This window comes from Ursus americanus, chromosome 32 (assembly GCF_024610735.1).
Source record: "Ursus americanus isolate L20-20 chromosome 32, mUrsAme1.1.p, whole genome shotgun sequence".
In the NCBI taxonomy this organism is placed as follows: domain Eukaryota; kingdom Metazoa; phylum Chordata; class Mammalia; order Carnivora; family Ursidae; genus Ursus; species Ursus americanus.
Genome location: NC_142158.1, coordinates 5,036,166 through 5,062,036, shown reverse-complemented (window position 1 = coordinate 5,062,036; position 25,871 = coordinate 5,036,166). Strand labels below are relative to the sequence as shown.

Below are 25,871 nucleotides of genomic sequence, written 5' to 3'. Positions count from 1 at the left end.
TCTATTTAGGGGCGCCTGGGTAGCGCAGTCGTTAAGCGTCTGCCTTTGGCTCAGGGCGTGATCCCGGCGTTCCGGGATCGAGTCCCACATCAGGCTCCTCCACTGGGAGCCTGCTTCTTCTTCTCCCACTCCCCCTGCTTGTGTTCCCTCTCTCACTGGCTGTCTCTCTGTCACATAAATAAAAATAAAACCTTTAAAAAAAAAAAAAAACTTGAAGTCTATTTAGATTAATAAACATTGTAACCATGACTGTTGCTATTTAAAGAAAGTGAACCTATGAGGTCATTTGGTAGTTGCCACTTGTTATTAATGATTAATAATCTAAGTTAAAATCACATACAAAAGACCCACTTACTATATACCCTGAGGTCAAAGGCAGGGATGGGTTTAAACGCAGATTAGACTGTGGTTTATAATATCTACAATTCACTGCAGGACAAAAGTAAAAATGGAACATTTTCTGAAAATCCCAAACAGAATAAGTTATCAGTTAGCTATTTAATTATCTGCATATGAAACTAAGGAGACCCCAAAATTCACATTCCCTGCTAATGCTGCTAATGCTGTGTGAGAAAGACTGAGTAAAAATCCTCAAGTTGAAACCCTCCTGCTAATCTACAAAACAGGAGTCCAGCAGGAAAAGGCTCCCCCCATGCCCATGCCCTGAGCTGGGACAAGCTTTTTTAAATGAGATAGGGCAAAACAGACGGAGTCAGATATTTATTTATCATGTTTCTAGAGAATATTAATGACATGGGAAAATGCTTGGGATAAAATGTTAAGCAGGGTGTAAAAGCAGGTATCAAACTATAAGTACAATATTGGGGCGCCTGGGTGGCACAGCGGTTGGGCGTCTGCCTTCGGCTCAGGGCGTGATCCCGGCGTGATGGGATCGAGCCCCACATCAGGCTCCTCTGCTGGGAGCCTGCTTCTTCCTCTCCCACTCCCCCTGCTTGTGTTCCCTCTCTCGCTCTCTCTATCTCTGTCGAATAAATAAATAAAATCTTTAAAAAAAAAACTATAAGTACAATATGAGCTCGATTTATAAAAACATAATAAAGACAAACATGCAGGGGGAAAACTGCTATAGAGAATTAGCTCCAACAGTGATAATCTTGAAAAGATGGAATTACAAGTGTTTTAAAATTTTTAAATAGTTTTTTTGGTATATTCAACACAAGAGGTTCTGAAAGTTTAACGTCCGGGTCTATGGCAAGGCTGAGGAATCTGCAGTTGGTTTTTTGTTTTCTTTTTAAGATGCATGTATGTATGCATGTATGTATTTGGAGGGGGTGGGCAGAGGAAGGGAAGCAGACTCTGCTGAGCACAGAACTCATGATGCTGGGCTAGATCTCATGACCCTGAGAGGAATCTGCAGTTTTAAGAAGCCTTGATGATCCTGAAGAGACTGAAAAACTTTCCTAAATGTTCTGCAATAAACTTGTACCACTTTAAAGTCAGGGAAAAAAAAGTCTTTAACAGTAATATTAAAATGTTGGTTTTAAGACTTTCTTCATTGCTCCAACCATCTCAAACGTCAAATTCAGATGTGCAGAGAAGCCAGCTACTCCGCACAAACAGGACTCAATTCCAAACACCGCCCACCTCCTTCTGCCCCACAACTATTACAGGTTTTGGCATCAGTAAGTTTGAACTGAACAGGAACTAGAATCATTTAGGATCCCACTGGCAGCCAGCTTCCACATTCTCACCTTTTGGCAATTTTCCCGATCACCACCAGTATGTATGTTTTAGCCAAGTGGAGAAGCGAGATCAAGCTGGAGCTTTCAGTGCCCATAGAAGAGCAGGAGAGACGGAGAGGCAAATGGTGGAAGGAAGAGGAAAAGCCGGTCCTTTTCCAAAGCAGCCTCCTGACACTCTAGGGCAGAATCTTCTGGATTCTGATCCTGCCCAAGGTTTGAATTTTAAAGACTTGTTTAAACAGGGGCACCTGGGTGGCTCGGTTAGTTAAGCACCTGTCTTCGGCTAGGGTCATGATCCCAGCGTCTTAGGATAGAGCCCCACATTGAGCCCCATTTCAGGCTCCCTGCTCAGTGGGGAGCCTGCCACTCCCCCTGCGTGTGCTCTCTCTCTCTGACAAATAAACAAATAAAATCTTTTAAAAAAATTTTTTGTTTAAATATACTTTTTCTTTTTTTATAAACAGCTTTCTTGAGATAATTCACATATCATAAATTCACCCTTTTAAAATGTATGATTCAACGGTTTTTAGTATATTCAGAGCTGTTTAACCATCACTGCAATAAGTTTAAAACATTTTCATCACCTCATAAATACACTTTTATAACACAGATTAAAAATAAACAAAGAAAGTAGTTTGGTAATAAAAGTATACATTTTTGCATAGAGAAGACCACTTGACAAATGAGACAACAAACTGTAGGGCTCCAAAGAAACCAGAAGCAACTCTTGGACAATGTTCCTTTTGCTCTGTGCTCCTTTCTATTTTATCATAGTGCTGTCTGTGCTGATATTCTGGGATTACCCTAACCCATAAGCACAGGCTCTAACTATTTGAGAGTCCATAAAGTGCTTAATCAACATTTTTATGATGACATTGGACCCCTTATTCTTTAGGACTACAAATTATTGATGGTTCTGGATGACTGCCTACAGCCACGGGCATTGTGGTAACAAGCTGTGAATGCAGCTGCAAGACAAGGAGCTATCAGCTCATTCACATGCATGTGAACATGCCTGTAAGTTTCACACCAGCTCTCTCTCCTTGGGCACAATATCAAAGGGGCAGAACTTAGTCCTTAGCTGCTCAAAACGGGGTCTGCCAAGCCGCAGCATGGCACTACCTGGGAGCCTACTGGAAATGCAGACTCCCAGGCCCACTACATATCTACATGATCAGAACCCACATCTGAAAGAGAACCCCAGAAGATTGTGTGCACCGTACACATGGAGCTCTGCAGGGCCTTCAGGGGATGAGCTGTGACTGGGTACCAGCGGGGCCCCTTCCCCACCATGGCATTTTGATCCCATTTCTAAGCCAGAAAACAACTCACAGCCACTTGCGATCACAAATGCAACACTATTAATAAACTAACAGGACGATTACAAATTAGAATTCACATGGAGAAAATCTAGGATATACACTGGCCATGGTTATCTTGAGACATACAGTCTGGGGAAGTTTTCACTCTATATAACATATTTCTATCACATTTGGATTTTTAAAATTTTTATTTTAACTGATCAGCCTACATTACTTTTATAACCAGGAAAAGAAAAATTTTAAAAAACACTATTCACAAAATTCAACTAAATTATATTAATAAGTAAAACAGTCAACCCTTCATTGGTAAAACAGCTAACCGTGTTCTTTTCCTCTTTTTGCCAACATCTCTCCTGGCCCCTGGACTCCTGCCCACTCTTGCTGCCTGCCTCTGTCTACTCTCCTGAGGCCTCACTTGGCCTTCAGAAGAAGCAAATGTCATTTTTACACAGTGGGAGCACTGAAATAGAAACACCTGCCTGATCTTTCTCCTTTGCTGTTGCATGTTCCCTCAGTGGAAGACCCCATTCATCACTGGTAAGACCTTGCCAAGGGAACAAGTGGATTCCTGGAAGATACTGTCTTCAAAAGGCAAAGTGGCAACCACATGCTTCCTTAGGAAGGGGAATTAGTGCTCTAGCTCTTATACTGATACAGAAGATAGGTGTACAGGGGTATCCAGTGCTAAGATGCGGGAAATGCTAGAGTGGCCACGGGAAATAAGCTTGTCCAGCAAAGTCAAGCAGAATTGCCTCTAAATAAAATTAACAAAAGTATATTGGAAGAAGCACTTGAAAATAATGCCATCTATGTAAGCACTCTGGAAAAGCAGATATTGGGAAGAAAAGAACTTCTTTGGTAACGACTTTCCAATATCAGAGCACCTGTTACACTGATTTGTGGACTCAAAAGCATGGCCATGCAGGATGAGAGAGAGAGGAAAGAGGAGAGGGAAGGTCTCTATTTTAAAAGGACCTAATTCTCTCTATTATGACCCTGAACCCTAAGCCATGTTCTGAGTCATTTCGCAAACAACTTTTGCCTTCCAAGTTGAGAATCTGCTCAGTGGTGGGTAAGTGATTCTGTTTTGCAGTTATACTTAATCCCACTGTGAAATTAACTTAATGAATCCTAGAGTTATAAATTATTGTACATAACGATAACTTCTAGAGTTATAAATGAGCTGTTAGTGTGTTCAACCTTTAAGTGGGTACATTTCCAACCTGGGATGGGGCCCAAAATGGGCAGTTCCTACCTGTTCCCTTCTTTACCAAATGCGGGCTCTGACATTTATTGGTGCCAACCTTTGGACAAGTTTTTCTGTGCCTCATTGTTCTCACCTCTAATGTGGGAAAATGGTAAGAGTACCACCTCAAAGGGCTGCTGGAAATACTAAATGAAATAACATGCTTACAATAGTGCTCAGCTCAGATGTAGTAAATGTTATCATTGCCATCATTATTATTATTATCACTGGGACCAGATGAGTCTCAAAGCTGTAGTATGGGCTTCGATCTCCATCACCTCTGAATGTTTCCAAATATGTGCTTACTTCAAAGACACCTGAATTCCAGCTCTTGGTCTACTACCTAATGATCACCACTGGCCATGCAGCTCTCTTGGGCCAAAGATCTGTGTTCGGTAGTTCAGCAGGTCAGCCTTATCTGAACAACTGGGGAACCACCCCTGGGAACCATGCCCAGTGTCACTGGCAGACAGAACAAAAGCTCTGAGACCTTAAACATGTCTCTATGTACCTCACCAGTACACACATAGGGTGTGGGCTTGTTTCCCACATTTCTAGAATTTTGTGGACATCTTCAAACAATGAGGGCTTCTTCTGTCTGCTCACATCCATTTTGGGATCTGCCAAGTTATGAGGCAGCAGTTAACCCCACCCTCTCGGTCCAGGGTAGAGCTGTTCTTCAAGCTTCCACTCCCACCTTCCCTCCTGGCTTCTGGGCAGAGCCAGCTGCAAGTTAAAGCACCTCAACTGAGAGGCTCTTATCAAAGACCAGGCTCCAGAACCTGAGCTGGTTTGTGAGTTTTTCCCTAGGTGGAAGAATCACCAGGACCAAGTGTTGGAAAATGGTTTGTGATTCACTGCAAGTTAAAAAAAAAAAAAAAAATACTGTATGGTGACTAACATAATAAAAAATTTAAAATAATAATAATAAACACATAACTGGAAAAAAAAAAAAAGGAAGTTGCAGAGTGACATGTAAAGGATCCCTACGGGGCAGGAAGGAAGGAAGGCAGGCAGGGAGGAAGGGAAGAGAGGCAAAAGAAGAAAAGGGGAGGTGGGGGAGGGGAGGAAGGAGACAGGACAGGACACTATTCAGCGATTGGATTGAGACCATGGCCACTAGCACCAAGGCCTGGGTAGCAGTGCCAATCCACACTGTACAAAAATGAAGCTCACTCAGAAAGAAAAAAAAAATTCTATTAATTTTTCTTTATACATTTTTGTATTGGTTGTTGCGGTGCACAAGGCCCATAACACAGCTGGATGCACTTTCCAGGAGCAGTCATGATCCTTTCACCTTGGTCTTGCACACTTGTAGCTACTGACGATCAGCGCCTACTGCACACCCAGCGTGGCATGAGTGCTGTCTGAGCCTCGCGCTCCCGTCCACAACAGCTGAAGCAGGGGTGTGCTCCCATCCCACCAATGCAGAGCGGAGGAGGGCCGGACGCCGGCTGCCCAGGCACGTGCCAGACTCTGAATCGAGTGCATCGGCGACACTGTCTGGTTCATCCTCACCACAGCCCCTCTCATGTCCAGGCTGTGGAATGTGTCCGAGGGTAACCTATGGCGCGTGGACGGTGGGGGGATAACCAGATTCCAAGGCTGACTGCCTCACCGCTTCTCTTCACGGTAAGACCTGCTCCCCTGTTCCGTTCCTGCTCCTGCTGACCCTGAACCACTGAGAACCGAAGTGCACATCCACATCAGACTCCCAGCACGTTGCAATAAGTTTCCAGAATGAGTGAGTTAATTCACAGGCAACTATATGGACAGCAACGCTTCCTTCCAGCTTCTTGTCCATTCACGGCACTATTATTCCTTTGCTTGAAATAAGCCTTACACCCAGTAAGTGGTTAATAAATGTTTGGTGAATTGATGAGTGAATAAAACACGACCACCTCCTAATGTCAGAATAACCGAAGACAATAAAAAAAACATCAAGCATCTGAACAAGGAGCGGCACGGGGTAGTACGGACCTCTCCAACGGGCACAACCCATGGCAAGAATCCAGAAACTGTGAACGAGTCCCATGTCACTGAATACTTTGAAAATAGGTATAGATTTTAGTACAAAGAGTTTTAAAATGTGCCTTGAAATTGTGCACACGGGATCTTCTAGAAGAAAGTATCCTACTATGAATAAGGATATAACCATCATAAACGGTTGGCAGAAGTACTGAATTTGGTTGGTATGCATTACAACTTTTAATTTGTAAACACTTTCACGTAGCAATTCTACGTCTAGGAATTTATCCTAAGCTCTGCTCTCAAACACAAAAACATCCTCCTGTCTTCATGAAAGCAGTTAATAACTCCCTAAGTAACCCCAAAAGATAGTTGCTCCTTAATGTAGTCCAGTACTACCGCCTACCCACCACAAAGCACTTGCTGCTTTTTCAGAACTACAGAGCTTACTAATTTAGGAACTCTAGTACTATTTTTAAAATGTTCTAGTAGCAATTAGCAGCTGTCAGCTCCCTACGCTCAATTCTGAGGCCAATTAACAGCACTAGGAGCCAAAGGGGGCTGGGGGAGGAGGAGAGAAGGAAATAAACATTATGCAGAGAAATAAAAAAGATCAGCATAGTGTATTTTCTCATTCAATGTGGTTTCTCCTGGGGCATTTTTTTAATCAGTGGGTATAGAACCTAAAATTTTCTGGGCTGTTCCTGTGTATGTCTTATTACTTACTATTTTAGCACAGTTTACTTTACAAAGGTATCCTTTTTTGAGGGTTCTGAGGAGTAAATGTAGCATGCTATAATTTTTTTTTTTTTTTTACCAGTTCAGAATTGTTTGGGGGAAGAAAACCTGATACAGATTCACAGGAAAATAGATACACAGTGGTGGGATCTCACAGGTAAATGACTTGTAGATACAGTCATCATCTGACTATGAAAGATAGATGCTCCTTTATGCATATTTTTAGTAATTATCTTAATGGTTAAGTTTCTATGACATTAAAGTAATTTAAAACATATTGGGAAAAAAAGAGATTATTTTTATAGTCAATTGGAACGTGAACTCAAATTTAAGGAGCAACCTGCAAACAGACAGGAGCGTGTCCTCGCTTGTTCTAGGAGGGAGGAACTCCAGATGCCTACGCGGAGGGCTGGCTCTCTCTAGCCTTGCAAGTTTCCTAAGTGTACTCCATCTTATTAAGTATACACATCTCCATTGGTTGAGGACTTGGGCACAAGTATGAGGGCCCAGCAAGGGGCCTGAACAAAAGTGGTGGCCAGGTCCAGATCAGACTTTGTATAAACTGAGTCGATACCTTGACTCAATCATGCTTGATTCCACCCTTGGTGGAAGCAGCCCAAAATGTCCAGCAGCAGATGAAAGAGAAAATAACATATATATATACACATAGTCTTAAAAAGGAAATAAATTTTTTAAAAGGTTTTATTTATGTATTTGACAGAGAGAGAGAGAGCACAAGCAGGGGGAGCAGCAGGCAGAGGGAGAGGGAGAGGCAGGCTCCCCAGTGAGCAGGGAGTCCGACCTGGGACTCGATCCCAGGGCCTTGGGATCATGACCTGAGCAGAAGGGAGACGCTTAACCGACTGCAGCACCCAGGCACCCCAGAGGAAATAAATTCTGACACATACTACCACATGAATCAACATTATGATCAGTGAAATAAGGCAGACACAAAAGGACAAACACTGCATGCAAGACGCCACTCATGTGAAGAACTTAAAGCAGTCGAATCCCCAGAAACAGAAAGCGGAATGGTGTCTTCTAGGGACTAGGGGAGAGGGAACAGTTTGTGTTTAATGGGCACAGAGTTCCAGTTTGGGATGACGAAAGAGTTCTGGAGATGGATGGTTGCACAGCAGTGTGAACGTACTTAACGTCCCCTGACGTGTGCACTTGAAAGTGGCATAAACGGCACAGTTTATATTACGCATTTTTACCACAATAATAAGGAAAGATAACTCACCTTTGAAGTTGCCAATGTACAGGCCAGGCAGGATCTAGGGGAGAGACACAGATCAGATGTCAGTGCTCAGACCTGAAGCTGACAGGGTTCTGCTCACCAGAGCAGTGGGAGCACATCCCAGGCCTGTTGCCTGCCACACCCACTTCCGTGCACCTTCCCAGACAGCCGGCACAGACCACCCAGCATCCTTGTCTCCAGGGCTCTGGCCTGCCCATGGACACTAGGAAGCCTGCTCAAACAGCCTGTGAATGGCCACACGTGGGTGCCCATCAGCTTGTGGGACCTCGAGGACCAGAATTCCCCAACACATCTACACGCAAGCCCTTCAGTGCTCCTTGGCATTCTGAGAGTTTAGCCGCAAACCCGGGGGCCTCCAGCTCTGCATATCTCCTGCCTACCCTTCCCCCTTGACTCCTCCTTTTCTCACAATAATGTGAACATCCCCCACTTATCTCACAACTCCAGCAAACCTCCCTTTGCTGAGGCCTTGGTGCATGCTGTTCCATGTCCAGCAGCCATGTTCCTACTCTCCTCATCCTTCAGGACCTAGTTCTGACTCACACCCTAGAGAGGCCTGTCCTGAGCCCAGGTTCTGAGGCAGGCCCTGGCTTCAGGTCCCACGGTCCTCAGTACTCCCCTTGTAGGGATATGTCACAGGAGTATTTCTAGGTGAAGGTCCGTCTCCTGTGTTAGAATAGACAGCTCTTTGGACAGCTAACACATCCTGTCACTCACTGCTCTATACCCAGCTCCTGGCCCAGGGCTTCACTCATGATTACTAGTCAATAAACAGTTACTAAATGAGTGAATGAACTGTCCAAATGCATAAGTTAATAAGAATATACGTTTGCTCCAAATGTCTACTTCTAACGCAGTGCTTCTCAAACGAGACAATCCATCAGAACCACCAGAAGCTGTGAAAAATTCCGATTTCTGAACAAGCCCCAGCCCCAGCCCCCATATAGAATGATTCAGTAGGTCTGAGATAAGAACCAGGGACTGGGTTTTTCACAAGCAACCCCCCACTTTGGAAAATACAAAGCTAATTCTTGTCCTGCCACTACTTTGTATGAAGAGTCTTAAATCCAAATATAGACGCTGCTTTAGAAGTTACGTCACCCGACATGATTTCCAAGTGCACAGAGCATACCGGCCACTGCAGACCCCTGCCCTGGCAACACCCTCCTGTGAGTACTACCATCCCACATCCCACTCAGCTTCATCTGCTTCACACTCCCTATTTTTTATCCACTCCCACCAAGAAAGCTAAGAGCAGCATATAGTAATTCTTCACGCGTGCAGATTTCTCTGAGCATTTTCCTGACCACGGGCTCCCTTGTTAAAAATTGATGGCATCTGTGCAAGTCACTGCAGGGGACTGCACCGTGGCATGGTCAAGGCAGTCTGCTGGAGCTCAGTAATACTAGGTCTAGGGCTAGCTTCTGTCCTGGGGTGAGGAGGTGGCCAAGCCAAGGCACAAGAGAACATAGTGACCAATTGGGGACACTTGTGAGAAGGAAAAGAGACTCTATTCATAATTACAGTTGACCCTTGAACACTGAAGGGTGGGACATCAACTCCCCACACAGCTGAGAATCCATGAACAACTTGTGACTTCCCAAAAACTTAACTACTAATCGCCTACTGTTGAGTGGGAGCCTTACCAATAAATAGTCTATTAACGCACATTTTGCGTGTTATACGTATTATATACTACATTCTTGAAATAAAGTAAGCTAAAGGAAAGAAAATGTTATTAAGAAAGTAATAAGGAAAAAGAAATACATTTACAGTACTGTAAAAAAGTCCTTGTATAAGCAGACCCACGTAATTCATTCAAACCTGTGTTGTTCAAGGGTCAACTGTCCTCCAGGACAACAAGCAAGGCCCAGAAGTGAGCAGGGCATGGAGACGTGTGATCACCCTGGCTCACTGAATACTCAGGGAGAAAAAATTAGTTTGGAGTGCCCCATGGGACTGAGAAGTCAGTTATATCCACGACTGAAGTCATAGCATTGAGGCAAGCCGGGTTAGCTCTGTAACTAGGAACACGTGAACCAGTATTTCAGAGGAAAACACCAGCATGCACTGCCAAGGAGCAAGAACATTTGACAGGTCTTTGTTGAAACAGAATCAGTCTCTGGGATTCTCCTGGGAGGAAGGGTGGAGTAAATACTGTATCATTCCTGTTTTAAAATATAAGAACAATGCAAGTTCATCTTAGAGATGGGATCACACTGATATCTCTGACAGCTCTTGGCGAAATAGAGCTTTTTCAGGTACAATCTCCCCTTCTCCAGGGTCTCTCCTATCTTTATTAGGAGTCGACATGAGATACTAAAGGGCAGAGTCACCACGTGGCTTTCTTGGCTGACAGTAACAGTGAGTTCCTTCTTAACCAAACTTTAGTCAGGCTCCTTTGAGCCTTCTTCTTGAATAGGCTTCATCTGTGGCCTACCGGTTTTGGCAAAGAATCCTGCTAAGCCAGTTTATCAAGAATCCTCCCACTCTGGACATCCAGTCAAGCTCATCTTCCGCTACCCATGATACCTAATCAAGTTCTGCTCAGTAATTTTCCATCTTTCCCTCACCTTGCCTGTTGGCTATACATCCCCACTAGCTCCTGTTGTATTGGGAGTTGAGTTCTCTCACTTGCCACAGTATCTCCTCCTATTGCAATAGCTTCAAATAAAGTCTTCCTCGCCATTTCTAGTAAGAATAATTTTTCTTTTATAACACTGACCACAAGTGGCTCCAGATTCATACAATTAACAGTTATAATGAACCACAATAAGAGCGTGTGTATTTGCCCAAAATCACAGAACGTATAACAGTAGATGAATGGTTTACTGATTCCTGTCACATGTGGACTTCATGCTGGGCACTCAGGATACAGATGTGATGGAGAGAGACAGGGCCCTGTCAAATGCCTACCTTCCCTTGTGGAGCTTCTTGCCTAGGGAAGGAGGAGGTGACTTGACCACTCTGGGATCCCCAAGGATTTTCAGGAGGCAGCCCCACTTAGGGGACCTCCAGTTCAAGAGCATTGGGTCAGAAGAGGGGGAAGGACAGGCAGGGGAGCAATAGAAACCACCAGTGCAGAGAAAGAAGGTCAATCTCTACCAGGAGAGAGCATGAGGGAGGCAGAGATCCAGCAGGGAAGAACAGGAGGAGGCTGTGGTCCAGGCTGTGGACAGGCTGCATGCAGCAGACACAGGACACAGGCAGCCATGGAAGGCTTTCAGGGCTCTAGATTAAGAACCACTAAGATGATTAAGATGTGTGGGGCCATAGAGAGATATTTTCATATATTTTTACTTAATATATCTTGGAAATGTCATGGTAAAACAGAGGAAAGGTAAAGTTGTGTATGCAGCCAATGTCTTCATTACAGTACCATCTCCGTAAGAGTGACACTGGGGGCTGGTGGGGAGGGTCCGAGGAGGGCCACTTCCGTATTTCTCTTTGCACTTTTCTGTACGGTGTGGATGTTCTACTTGTGTGCGTGCATTGCTTCAGCTTACTTTTTTCTTTTCAAGTCAAGAGGGGTTATTTAGGGAAAAGATTATGGCCCAGTTTTGCTTTTCTTTTTTGTACTTCTATTTTCTCTGCCAAAATAAACTAATACATTTCATAGTATTTTTTAAGTAAAATAAAGCGAGGACATAAGATTAGATCACCTCTCTGCCCTGCTGCTCTAGAACCATGGCTTTATGATTCCTAAACCCGTCCTTTAGAAGCCAACTCCAGTCAGGCTTCTACTCCCTGCAGGGCTATCTACAACAGAACATCACTCCCCACCCCCATTATCAATTCCTCAAATCTCCTGATGAATGTCACCTTCTCCCAGTCCCCCAGAATGAAAATCTGGACCCCACTCCCACCATGGCACTTCCCCTACACTCCCCCCACATCCCACCAATGCCTCTCTCTGCCTAGTGAGTTACAAAGTCCTAGCACAGTCCTGGCTCCTTGGCACAGTCAGAGCCTCAGTTCATACATGGGCTAGAGCAGTCTGCATTGAACTAACTTCTCCGTCCCATCAAATTAATTTTGTAATGTCATAGTCTCACTGGGTCACTTTCTAGATAATGTTTGTAGCAAACCCTTTCCCAAGAAAAGGAAAGCCAAAACTGAAATTCAACTGAAAATTTCAAGTTGGCATCCACAGGATGGCTCCAACTTACCCCTGAAGGATTTCCCCCATTTCTTTCCAATCTGCAGCCAAGCCAAGTAACCCCCCGATTCCCAATACCCCTTACTGGTCCTACTTTGCAATATCACATTTCTTTGCTCTCAATATTCTCTTTAAATAGAGAAGTAATCCCCATTATTTGGGGTCCCTCATCTCCCTTGGCTATACTAAAAAATTATAAGCCCCGTAGTAGACAATTATTTCATTGGTTTCCTAGCCTCAGAAGGCCTTTCCTGTGTTTGAGGAATTTCCCCCCACTTTAGAGTCTTGGTGGGAAGCAGAGCCCAGCTCTTACTACAGAAGCTGCAAACACCAGATGACTGCTTGCATTTGCCTTGGCTGCTGTGACACGGAAATATGACCTAAGTGCAACAGCCGCTCCAGACCAGAATCCACAGGTAACCCACAACATTCTCTCCCACAACAGGGGCAGCAGGGCTGGTAGCATATCTAGAACCGAAAATAGCAGGAGCAGTACCTTGGGGCAGCCCCAGAAATGCTCTCACCAGATCAGTTCTAGGATCTGCTTCTGGCAAGGTAGCCTTAATCTGGTTCTCCCGACTTCCTGGCCAACCTACCTATTGTACCCAAAGCAGCCACATCTGGATTTTGTTGCTTACAAACACTGACCCTGATGTAGGCCTTTCAACCCAGAAAAAAAGCATAAATGCAAATGAGCTGTACAGACCTTCAGGCAAGTCACAGACTAGCAAAGTCCTACCCACCTTGGAAGCAGCAGCCCCACCGGCACTCCCAGAACCAGTTAGAGAGCACTCCATCAGGAGATTCCTCCCTCCTCTGGACTCTACTCACACCTCATTAAGCACTTACTTCTACTCCTCAATAGCTCCTCAATTTGTTTGCTCCTCTAAACTTTGTTCAGCTTCTTAGTGCCTCCCCTCTGACTTGTAACAGCCTCGGAAAGATCTCCCTACCTTTGGATCTATCCCTCCAAAGGAACCCTCAACCGGCCTCCAAGTGCAAAACTGACTATGTAACTCTTCAGATTAAAACCTTCTTAGCGTTCCCAGTAGCTATCACCATAGAACCTAAATCTGGCACCTTAACAAGTGAGACCTGCAAGTACTGAGGTTGCTATGTCTGCAGCCTCAGCCCCATGCCCAGCTCTTTCCCCAAACTTCCCCATAGCGGAGGCGACCATACAAAGATGCAGGGTGAGACCCCCAATTCCACCATCCAGGTTTTAAGGGAAACAGTTCAATTTTCAACTGCTATCAACTACATAAAAAAACACAAAAGCTGAAAGATTGTGATAGACAAATAAAACACATCTGCAGGCCGACGATAGCCCACGGACATCTAGTTTATGACCTCTATCTGCTGCCTGCATCGTATTTGTGAGTATGTTCTCTCTCAACTTGGATGGTTCTCCCTTGATTGGTAGATACTCAAGTAAATGTTTCTTCAATGAATAAATGAACAAAAAGAGAAAGTGAATAAGGTGGGAGGAGGTAAAGTAAGGAAAGGAGAGAGATGAAAAACAACGGTGAGTAAAGCCTGAGAAATCAGACCTTGCCCCTTTCTGCCCTGCACAGGTTTCCACAGGGGTCAGTGATGGCCACACCGGCAGCACAGGGGCCAGTGCTGGACGACAGCAGCATGCCAAAGGGATGCCAGGGCAGAGAGCTGGCAAAGACAGAGGCTTAAGCTTACTAAAATCAAAGAGCCAACTTACTAAAAATCATTTAAGATGCACATTTTTATATGCATTTAGAATTTTATTTTTTTTTAAGATTTATTTATTTATTCATTTGTCAGACAGAGGGAGAGAGGGAGCAGGCAGAGGGAGAAGCAGGCTCCCTCCTGAGCAAGGAGCCCAATGTTCGATGTGCAACTCCATCCCAGGACCCTGGGATTATGACCTGAGCCGAAGGCAGACGTTTAACCGACTGAGCCACCCAGGTGCCCTTAAAATTTTTTTTTCTTTTTTTATTTTTTAAGTCTTTGTTTAAATTCCAGTTAGTTAACATACAGTGTAATATTAGTTTCAGGTGTAGAGTTTAGTGACTTATCACTTCCATCCAACACCTGGTGCTCATCCTTAACCCTCATCGCCCATCTAACCCATCCCCCAGCCACCTCCCCTCCAGCAACCTTCAGTTTGTTCCCTGGTTTGTCTCTTCCCCCACCCCCTTTCTTCTGTTTTGTTTCTTAAATTCCACACATGCAAAAAGAAGACAGAGCTATGTCAGTAAACTTTAAACTCCATATTCAAGACCACAAGAGTAAGCTAGTGTCTCAAGGGCCGGAAATAGAAGGAGAATGGCTCAATCCCAGTTTCTGTAGTCTCTTCCATATAGAATTACAAAATAAGACAAAGGAAGGCTGGCCATCAGCAGAGAGAGAAATTACATTTTTGTTTTCAAGACTAGAAACCCCATGAATGTGTAGACTCCTACTCTAGTCAGCTTCATAATTCAAACTTGAAAGCAAAAAGCTGACCCACCCACTTCCCTGATTGTTGCTGGTAATCCTTAAATACAGAGAAAGAGAAAATGAAATGAAATAATTTTCCAGCTGAAAGACAGCTTATAGAGAAGACCATGGAAGAGCACAGTGTTCATCTGGGACAAAGTGGCTGACCAGTCACTTCAGACAGTCACTTCATCAAGTCTGAACTCAAGCCAGAAGCAAGAACACAAGGGGAGTGAAATCATTACCACCTGGGAGGAAAGAGAAGCATAGATCAAGGAAAGAAGTTTGTATATGCAGTTTGGATATGTTTGGGAATGTTCTGTGACTCTGAGATAACAACAACCAGATCAGTCCTAATCATCTTTGGGTCTCAGAAATAATTTCTTCTTTCCCCATTGTTCACCTGGGTGGCTCCTTGTCATTTAGGCCTCCCGTGAGATAACAGCTCTCAAGGAAGTCTCTCCTGAACGATAAATTCCCTGACACCCTCCGTCACATCCCCTTGTTATTTTCATCATATTTATCAGTCCTTAAAGTTATTTTATTATTTGCTTACTTTTTTGATTGACCTTGAAGCAGGAGGTATGTCTATTGTGTTCCCCGCTCTGTCTCAAAAGCCTGCCAGAGAGTCCTGCACATGAAGAGATAGTAAAAGGCAATGGAAGATGCTCTCTAGCACTCTGCTAGTCAGAAAAAATTCTTCTTTTCTGGTAAAATACTGTCTAGAAATAGGAAATGAAGGCAGACTCCCGCAGAAACACTTTGAGACCATGCTCAAGATTCTCCGTGGTTAATGGCTCTTCTTGATCAATACCCTTCACACCCACACTGTACTAACACTGTCCATACAGAAATGCATAAAATCAAATCCTTCACCACAAAAAAGCACTTATGAACAAAACAATACTGCTTCTAAGGGCAGTAAATATTTTGAGTTTATCTTCTAAACACTTCTCTCAGTGCTTCGGGATAACATGGAATCTAAGACCACCACCCGAACAGATTTAAGAGATAAAATTCCTGATCAGGCAGCAGTACAAGGTTGTGGGGGGTGGGATAATCTTAATTCTTCCTAGGTCAGAAAGAACTTTCTGGGTTTCAATGCCAGGAATGAGGAGGAGAACTTTGGAAATCCGTGAAGGGTTAAATGTCACAGACTTTCTTAATGCCATTTGGCTACGGACTTAACCAGTTTGCATTTGCAAAAAGACGAATCTGAGGATACTCTTGGGGCACCTGGGTGGCTCAGTCAGTTGAGCAACCAACGCTTCATTTCACCTGCGGTCATGATCTCAGGGTCGTTGAGATAGAGCCCCATGTTGGACTCTGTGCTCAGCACAGAGTCTGCTTAAGATTCTGTCCCTCTCCCTCTACCCCCTACATTCCACTTAAGCTCTTTAAAAAAAAAAAAAAAGAATCTGAGAATAATCTTGTATGCACTTAGAATTAAAGCCTTAAGCATTTGTTCCTTCAATATGAAATAAAACTGTAATGTTGAAAAGAGAAAATATCCAGAAGGTAGTACAGAGGACAGAAGACAGATTACCAGCGTAGGGCAGTCTGTCTATACAGCTGTGTACATGGTGCACTCACCTCCCACAGAGGGACTCCTCTGTAAGCTGCCTGGGCCCAGGTGACCGGGTCTGCCTGTCTTTCACACTCGTTTCCCAGTAAGGCTCTAGCACAGTGCCTTGACAATAGCAGGAGCTCAACAGTATCATCCGATGAATGGGTGGATGGACAGATGAATAAATTATGAAGGTGGCCAAGTCAGGTCCGTCACATGGAAACAGCAGCATTAACAGCACAAGGATGTCGAACCTTCTGGCCCCTGACCATATGAAAACAGAGCTTCTGAACCTTTAAGGCCCTATTCACCTTTTGATAATGACCAGTTCTAGATCACCCAGACCTTCACCTCTGAGGGGAGAAGCCGAGGCCAGTGGCTCTCAATGGGGCACAATTCTGCCCTCCAGCATATATCTGGGAAAACCTGGAGGTATTTTTGATTGTCACAATGGGGGGAGAGTACAACTGGCACCTAGTGGGTAGAGGCCTGGAATGTTGCTAACCTCCTACAATGCACAGGACAACCTCACGACAAAGACTGAGCCAGCCCAAAATGTTAACAGTGCAGAGGTTGAGGAACCCTGGCATGTGCCTAGGGAGGCATAGTCATGTCTTTGATCTTTCCCTCTTGAGTTAAACTTTCTCTACTCCTTTATCTTCCTAAGGAGAACAGAGCCATCATAAACCAGCGTCATCACCGTAATCACTAACGGGACAGATCGACTCACACTAATAGCAGTGCATATTTGCACTTCACAGCTTGCAAGAACGTCTTCTAATAAATTCTCATTTACGTCTCTCAAGAATTGGGGAAGCATCACCACATTCATTTTCGAGCAAATGAGACTAGATAAGCTAACCACCATCTCTATGAGTAGAAAGAGGTAAAGAAATTGAAGCTCAGAAACACTAAGTGGCTTGTTCAAGATCACACTCATAAAGCAGCGGAGTGGTAGGGACACCCCAAATCAGGCTTGTGATAGCCCTGCCCCTCTGTCTTTCACCACAGTGGGTTTCTCAAGGAACAGTGGTGGACCCATAGAAATATAATGTGAGCCATATATGTAATTTAAAATTTTCTAGTAGCCACATAAAAAGTAAAAAAAAAAAAAAAGATGAAATCAATTTTAATATATTTAACTGAAATATATTCAGAATATTTATACAACATAACCAACACATAAACATATTTCTGTAACCCATATATAAAATTATTCATAGAATGGTTTACAATTTTTTGTACTAACTCTCAAAGTCTGGTGTGTATTTTATACTTAAATCACATCTCATTTGCAATTAGCCACATTTTAGTCCTCAATAGCCCTGTGACTAATGGCTACTGTTCTGCACAACACAGGTTGTATGTATGTATGTGTGTGTGTGTGTGTGTGAGGGAGGGAGGGTGGGGGGAAAAGAAAAAAGGAAGAGAGAGGTGGGGAGGTGTGGAGGTTTCAGAGGGTAAGACAGACAACTTCAGGAGAGTGGGGTAAGTAGATGATGAGTGCAATTTTAGGTGGCATTCGATCTTGGCCACGGATCCTTCTGGAATAAAAATGTTAAAGCTGAGATCAGAAGGAATTGCTCAAAGTTACAAGATTAGTGGCAAAGTACATTTCTAGAAGCTAGAAATTAAAAGCCTTAGCTAGGATTTATTCATGTATTCCTGTGTGTCTTACACTAGGCTTCATATTTTCCCCATCTGTAAGAGCAAGTTGATTTGCAGAATCCATGCTAACCATAGAAATGCTTTTCTGAGACCATTTACAAATAAAAACATACAATGCCCTTGGAACTAAAAGCATGATTTGTAGTATCTGGGACAAGATTTCTTTCCCATCTCACAGAAGTTGGTAATCCTTAGCAAAAGAAAATTTAGGAACTAAACAACACAGATTTTCTTCGGACTGGTTCAAGTATAGCAGTTTTTAAGTACATTTCATGTGCTGTGTGGTAGAACATCATGTCCATCTCGGTCAGGTGGACAGAGCGTGTTACACAGGCGATGTTAGGGAGTGAGGCTTCTGTGTTCTGGCCTAGTAAAGATGATGAGGAAGTAGGAAAAGAGAACAGAGCAGTTGTTATCTATTATTTTTTAAGCCTCATATCATGTGCCTACCAGCTTATAAAGTCTAAGCCTCACTATAACCATGGGAAGTCAGTGTGTCTTACCCTCTTTGTGCAGATTGGGAAATGGACCCTCAGAGAGATTAAATAACATGACTAACATCCTAATGCTAGGTTTGAAACCTAGTTCCTGTTGATTGTGAAGGTAGAGGAGATCTTTCCTTTTTGCTAGGATGGCAGTTCACCCCAAGTGAATTCTTTTTTTTTTTTTTTAAGATTTTATTTATTTATTTGACAGAGATAGAGACAGCCAGCGAGAGAGAGAACACAAGCAAGGGGAGTGGGAGAGGAAGAAGCAGGCTCATAGCGGAGGAGCCTGATGTGGGGCTCGATTCCATAACGCCGGGATCATGCCCTGAGCCAAAGGCAGACAGACGCCCAACCGCTGTGCCACCCAGGTGCCCCCCAAAGTGAATTCTAAAGACTCTGAAAGTAACCTGAAAAAGCTCCCCAGAGCTCCAAATTAATTGCAAAATAGGAAAAGCCACCTTTTCTCTTTCTTCCTGTTTGACATTCATACCGAGGACAGAAAGGTGGGCAACTAAAATAATCTTTGATTACTTTTTGTGCAATTCCCAAATAGATCCTCTGAATTGGCCAAAGATGTAACCACTAATGAGTTTATAGTGTGTCAGGTCCTATTTTGAGAGTTCACCACACAGAGTAACTCATCTGATCTTCACCATCACCCCATGAAGTCGGTGTTGTTATTTTCATCCCTGTTTTACAGAGGAGGCACACAGAGGTTAAGTGACCTGCCCAAAGTCACCCAGCTGGTAAGTGACAGAGCCTGGACTCAAAGCCAGGTGGTCTGGCTCACAGTGCAGAGTGCCTCACCAGTGCCTCACTATGCCGCTAAAGATCAACCTAGTAAATGTCTCTAGTGGGATTAGGGTTAAACTAAACAGCCTGTTGCATGCAAATGTCATGTTTCTGTGGAGTCTCTGAAAACTCCCAGTTGACTCAAAGTTCTCTCAAGGGTCTGAACCTGCTACTCTTTTGGGTGGGGACCTATCATGGAAACTCCTATCCTCATTATCATCTTATTAGTCTTAAGTACTATAATACTCCATGAAAAACAAAAATCTAGTCTCTCTAGACAAGCATTTTATCAGAGAAATCAGTCCCAAATCTTCTCCAGGTGCATTTTTTAAAAGATTTTATTTATTTGATAGAGAGAAAGCGGTCACGTGCGTGCATGAGCAGGGCCGGGGGACTGGGCGGGGGGGTGGGGTGGCAGAGAGAGAGGGAGAAGCAGACTCCCCACTGAGCCGGGTGACCCATGCAGGACTCCATCCCAGGATCCTGAGATCAGGACCTGGGCCGAAGGCAGACACTTAATCAACTGAGCCACCCAGGCACCCCCTCTCTCCATGACCATGTTTTTATCTTGATCAACCTGAATTAATGATCTAATTGTGGGCTGAAGGAAGCATTACCATTCTAGGCAGGATGTGAGGACCCTCCGGATCTAACATCTTAACCCCCCATTGACTGCCAGGGTTGGTTCACTTCATCCGGAACCCAGCTACCCAGGCTGATGGCCTCTTTTTTCCTCACTGCTCTGTGTCCTCCAAAAAGCATCCTGCCTGGTGAAAACCGAGCTGTCCCTGGATTTCATAGGAAACCTAGCTTGTGATAATGGGAGGCAAATACTTTAGCTGGTTCAACCTCTGGTCTATACCAAAGGTTCTATGAAGGAGTCTGTCATTAACATTGTACTCTCCCTCTGCCCTCTCAACTAGCACAGCAGCTGGCTAATAGTAGGTGCACAATAAATATTTGTTACATTAATGACCACTCTAAATGTATTATGTTTCTGCATATCTACATTAGGCAAAGTGGCTCTATTGACAATACAAGATGATTGTGATAATAGCAGCAAGAAATTTATTACTTTCTTTGAAAGGTAAAGATCATGATAAGAATATGACCGTTTTTGCTGAAAAGCCTTAATTTTGAACCTTAGGCAATCATTCATATTCTTAAGTATGTTCTTTGAATCATAATATAAAAATACTACAAATTAAATGCTAAAAGTGGAGGAGAGTGAACAACTCAAGTGAAAAAGAACCAAAGGAAAACCAAGATATGACTACAAGCCCACAAACTTGAGCTTTACTGTTCTGTTTTAACAAGCAGAAAGTTCATGGTGCTGATGGATTTCAGTTTTAATGGGGACATAATGCAAGTTTTTATCCAAGAGAAATAGTCTGTTTTCAATCTTGGTCACAGCTTCTCCCTGCCCCCCGCCCCCCCCCCCCAAAAAAAAGCCCACACAAGGAATACAATCCTGGTTACCAAAAAGCCTCAGATATGCAGGCCCAAATCACAGAGTTCTTCCATAAACTGGGTCTGCAGAACACAATAAACATGATGTGGGCAGGTGAAAAAAGTTAACTGGGTACCCAGGATTACCCATGACTGCACTTTCTTCCCAACCTTAACTTCTAACACTCCCCATCGCACTTCACACTCTAGCTGAAGGAACCAAACCACTGCTGACCCTAGTGCAGAGAGGAAAGAAAGAAAAGAGGAAGGAAGGAAGGAAGGAAGGGAGGGAGGGAGGGAGGGAGGGAGGGAGGGAGGAAGGAAGGAAGGAAGGAAGGAAGGAAGGAAGGAAGGAAGGAAAGAGAAGGAGAGAGAAGGAAAGAGAAGGGAAGGGAAGGGAAGAAAAAAAAGAAAAGAAAAACGAAAGCCAGCCATATGGTTATAACCACCAAATATGAAAGCTAAATATATGTGGAGATGTGAGTGGAATAGAATGGGGACAGACAAGCATCAAGCCAGAAACTAAACTCTGATCCAGGACCATTTAAAGACCTGTGAAGAAGTACTTGACTTTGCTGAGGGCTTTTTTAAAAGTCTTGTCTCTCCTTCAAACCAGCAGTACCAGATTACAAAATCCTTAACCTTGTGGTTGACATGAATATACACCCCAAGCAGCTCTCAACTGCAAGAGCTAATTTCTGGCATCTTCCACTCTCAGGAAAGACACAGCCGATCTCACAACCTAGGAAGGGGGTTTTAGGGAAAATGAAGAGCAGATGGTGGGGGACAGAACACAAAAAGAGGAGAGCAACACGATTTTGTATAAGGCAAAATCATCGCAAGCAGCCAGCCAACAGGTTGCCCTTGCTGCAGAAGCCATATAATCCAGGATAAATCAGCTCTGAATCTGTTTTCTCAACACCCCCCACCCCTGCCATGTAACACCTCAGGACTTAGGTCTCGGTCAACTTCTCTGTACACACGAAAAAAAAGAAAAAGAAAAAAAGAATGTGGGAGAAAGAGGAAATTAAATAATAGAAGACATTTATCTACTCCAGTTTACTAATAACGTGGCTGGTGATGCTTCAAGAGCCGAGTCTGGGAGTGAAGGGGAGGGCAGAAAAAGAAACCGCAACCCCTCTGAGCTCAGCTGAGGTCTCGGCAGAACAAGTGTCAACGCTTTTAAAGGGCACGGCTTGTTCTCAGTTGCAAAGCACACGGGCTGGCAGGGTAGGCGCGGGGAACTGCTTACCCGGAAGCCCGCGGGAGGCCTGGGGGAGGGGGGCACCTCAAAAACAGACCTCGCGAGCACCGCGCCAGGCGCGCCGCCCCTCCCTCGCGTTCCCACCAGAGGAAAGCGCCGCCAGTGTCAAAGTCGCGGTGGAACACGACCTGGTCAGACAGGTCGGAGAGGGAAGAGGGGGCACCCGTCGAGGGCTCTCCTCGCCCAGCAAACACCAGCCGGGGGGAAGCCTTAAAGGTGGAAACAAAACCAGCACAAATGAAAGAAAGACACGTTACCTTGTTCATCCCATTCCCCATGGTGGCTGAATGCGAACTCTAGCACCCTTGGAAATGAGGTCGCAGGCTCACTAATAGCATGTTACAACAGGAGGGAGGAGCAAGTGGAGCGGGCGGGGGAGGAGGCCCTGGGGAGGAATTTCGTGCTCGCAGTATAAACAACAACAACAATAATAATCAGGGACATCCAGGCCACTCGGCTCGCTCCAGGGAGCTGCCCTGGACGGGAGGGCTTTCCGCTCGTCCGCCCCGGACTTCCCGGCCGAGCAGAGCAGAGGAACTGGCGCCCTTGCCGGGAAATGGTCTCGCTTTGCCAGTGCACGCCCCGTGAGCGCCCAGGCACCCCTCCGCGGCCGGCTCCCTGGGACTTGTAGTCGGGCTCCGCGGCGCCGCGACCGCTCGCCCCGCCCTGCGTAGCCCACAGCTTCTCGGGGGCCGGCGCCGGAGCCCAAAGCGCACGCGCAGCGCGAGGGGCCGAAGCAGCAGCCGCGAGCGTTCCGGGAGAAGGACTTACGGGCGGGGGCGGGGCCTGGTGGTCGCGCAGGCGCCTCCCCAACCCGGCCGCAGCGCGTCACCCGGCCACCTCCCCCGGGATCAGGGTCACCAAAACTCCCGCAGACCTTTTCCCCTGGGGCGACTGGGGGGACCTGTTACCAGTAGTCACCACCCTGCCTTGACTGCCTCGGTGAATCAGGTGCTAATCAGAGCCTTGGTCTTCGCGGCTCCCCTGCTTGGGTTTTCTGAGGGCGACAGATTTAGGCCCGGGTTGGGGGATTCCTATGGCCCTGCCCCACCCACGAAGACCGAGAAGGCTCACCCAGTGGGGAAAGGTGGGCTCAGTGACTCATCTCTGGGATGACCTAACCTCCCTACCGTGGGGGAGCAGATGGCCAGATCTCAGACCTCACACCGTGTCATTGGACGTCTAGTATGTGCCCATCTTCAGATTATAAACTGGCCGTAGTAGGTGCGTGGCTGTGTTGATACAGTTGCTTCTGGAAAGCCCCTGTCCTTGCTAAGCAGCATAGTAATGTCTGCATTATGATTGTGTCTGGAGTAGAATATTTTCTAACCTGTAGCAGAATTGTTTTGAGAAATGTTATCACCCCTACTAAGCTTTTAGCTTTCTTCCCTGGGGACGGAATCCTTGAGGTAGGGGTTTCTCAGGGTTATTTTTGTATCTTTAGCAATGCTGTGCACAAAATAGGTGCTTAATAAATGTTAAGTGGACATACCCATCAATCTAATATGGCTGGGCTCACCCCTGATGACCTCATTTCATCTGCTCCTTCTTGCTCAACAAGTTACAGCCACCCTGGCTTTCTGGGTGCCTCTTGAACCTGAATCGTGCACTCCGTATGGGCTGGGCTCTGCACCCAGACCTCGCCCTTTGCAAAGCTGGCTCTTGTCTTTGAGGTCTCAGCCCAAATGTCACCTCCTCAAAGAGGCTTTTCCTGACCACCCAATCTAAACTAGATTCTTCAGTCACTGTCATATTACCCTGTATTATTTTCTTCATAGCATTTAACATAATTGGACATTATCATATTTGTTTGCTTACGTTTTATGTGTCTCACTAGAAAGCAGCCTCCCAATGTAAAACACCTTATCTGTCTCATTCATTATTACAGCCATGTGGTCTGGGACAGCACCTGGCATGAAATAGGGGTTCAGTATATATTTGTTGAATAAATTAATGAATTCTAGAGGAGTGAGACCATCAATTAGATTCTGAAGGATGCTGACATTTTGTAAAGAACTTCCAGATTCCATCTGAGTCATTTCTCTCCTTGTACTGCATATATCTTCTGGGCAATAGCAGGGACCAGAACCCCACATCTAGGAAGCCCCCACTCAGTGTACACCCAAATTGTCTCCCATAGGTTAGATACAATCCAGACCTGCCCCCTTGCTTCTGGAGTGTTCCTTCTCTACCACCTTCACTTCCTCTTCTCTCCCTCGCCTTCCAGACACCTGGACAGCACATCTCCTATCCCTCTGCTCCTCACCATCGCTATTTTTACTGCCTTCCTGCTTACAGATAACACAACATGGTTAGTAGACTGCCTGGGGAATCCCAAGACCAACCTTTGTTACTAAATCTCATAGCGATCTTTGGTGAGATGATCAACTTTTCTGAACCAGCTTTTTCCTCCTCATTTTAGAGAGCATTGGACTGCAAATTTTTGAAGAACCTATCCAGCAATCAATGGACTACTTCTTTTCCCCTCCACTTCACTTGTGCTGTTGTTGTTTCCAATAGTCAGGTGAACTTTCAAGAACATAACCAGTTCATAATTTGGTGCTTTCCTACTGGGTATTTACCCCAAAGATACAGACGGAGTGAAGAGAAGGGCCATATGCACCCCAATGTCCATAGCAGCATTGTCCACAATAGCTAAATTGTGGAAGCAGCCGAAATGCCCTTCAACAGATGACTGGATTAAGAAGATGTGGTCCAAACTGAGGGCCACAGAGGGGAAGGGGGTGGGGGAATGGGATAGGCCGGTGATGGGTAGTAAGGAGGGCACGTATTGCATGGTGCACTGGGTGTTATACACAACTAATGAATCATCAAGCCTTACATCGGAAACCGGGGATGTACTGTATGGTGACTAACATAATATAATAAAAAATCATTATAAATAATAAAAAAAAAAGATGTGGTCCATATATACAATGGAATATTACTCAGCCATCAAAAAGAGTAATTTCACAACATTTGCAGCAACATGGATGGGAATGGAGGAGATAATGCTAAGTGAAATAAGTCAAGCAGAGAAAGGCAATTATCATATGATTTCAATCATTTATGGAACATAAGAAATAGGAAGAACGGTAGGAGAAGAAAGGGAAGAATGAAGGGGGGGTAAACAGAAAGGGGAATGAACCATGAGAGACTATGGACTCTGAGAAACAAACTGAGGGCTTCAGAGGGGAGGGGGGGAGGGGATTGGGATAGGCTGGTGATGGGTGTTAAGGAGGGCACGTATTGCATGGTACACTGGGTGTTATACGCAAGTAATGAATCATGGAAATTTACATCGAAAACTAGGGATGTACTGTATGGTGACTAACATAACATAATAAAAAATTATTATAAAAAAATAATTTGGTGCTTTCCCATAAATGGCAGATCCATACGCAATTTTTCTTCTGTAATCCATTTGGAGCATTTCCGTTCTCTTGTTCATTTCTTATAACGTCTCCTAAGCTCACAACCTGTGATGGGTATCTCCTAACAGTCAAAATGGGTACTCTGGCCTTCATTCGGTATGGTCCTACAAGATCCACATGCCCAGAACTCATTTCAAATTCTCAAATTTTTATTTTTGGTTAAATGAGAAAAGAGAAGACCATTAACATCAGAAGTCAGAAGAGTCATTTTAAAAAATATATTCTGTAGGAGGTTCCTCCATAAGAGACTGTCTCCCTGCACTCCCCCATCCTATCCCAGAGCTTAATCCTACCTCTCTTTATCATCACACAATAATTAACAGTTTCTCATATCTTGCAAGTCTATGACTAAAGAAAA

General features: G+C 44.6%; 1 protein-coding gene and 1 long non-coding RNA gene across 5 annotated transcripts in view; one reads left to right on the top strand and one right to left on the bottom strand.

Moving 5' to 3' along the window:
• The window catches only part of DUSP22 (dual specificity phosphatase 22), a 69,429-nt gene extending 46,874 nt beyond the window's left edge, over window positions 1-22,555 (bottom strand). For 2 of the 4 annotated variants that reach the window (XM_045800588.2, XM_045800589.2), the window contains exons 1-2: window positions 22,337-22,555; window positions 8,221-8,254 (exon numbers count right to left, since the gene is read on the bottom strand). In XM_045800588.2, coding sequence (XP_045656544.1) covers window positions 8,221-8,254; window positions 22,337-22,357 — 55 coding nt within the window. In that variant the 5' untranslated portion in view covers window positions 22,358-22,555. The remainder of the gene's footprint in view (window positions 1-8,220; window positions 8,255-22,336) is intronic. The other 2 variants (XM_087858035.1, XM_087858036.1) reach the window with 2 other exon arrangements.
• A 159-nt stretch (window positions 22,556-22,714) lies between these two features.
• On the top strand, window positions 22,715-24,916 carry LOC123794140 (uncharacterized). The gene is made up of 3 exons (XR_006780134.2): window positions 22,715-23,303; window positions 24,307-24,390; window positions 24,502-24,916. It is a non-coding gene; the product is annotated as an uncharacterized LOC123794140 (long non-coding RNA).
• The last annotated feature ends 955 nt before the right edge of the window (window positions 24,917-25,871 follow it).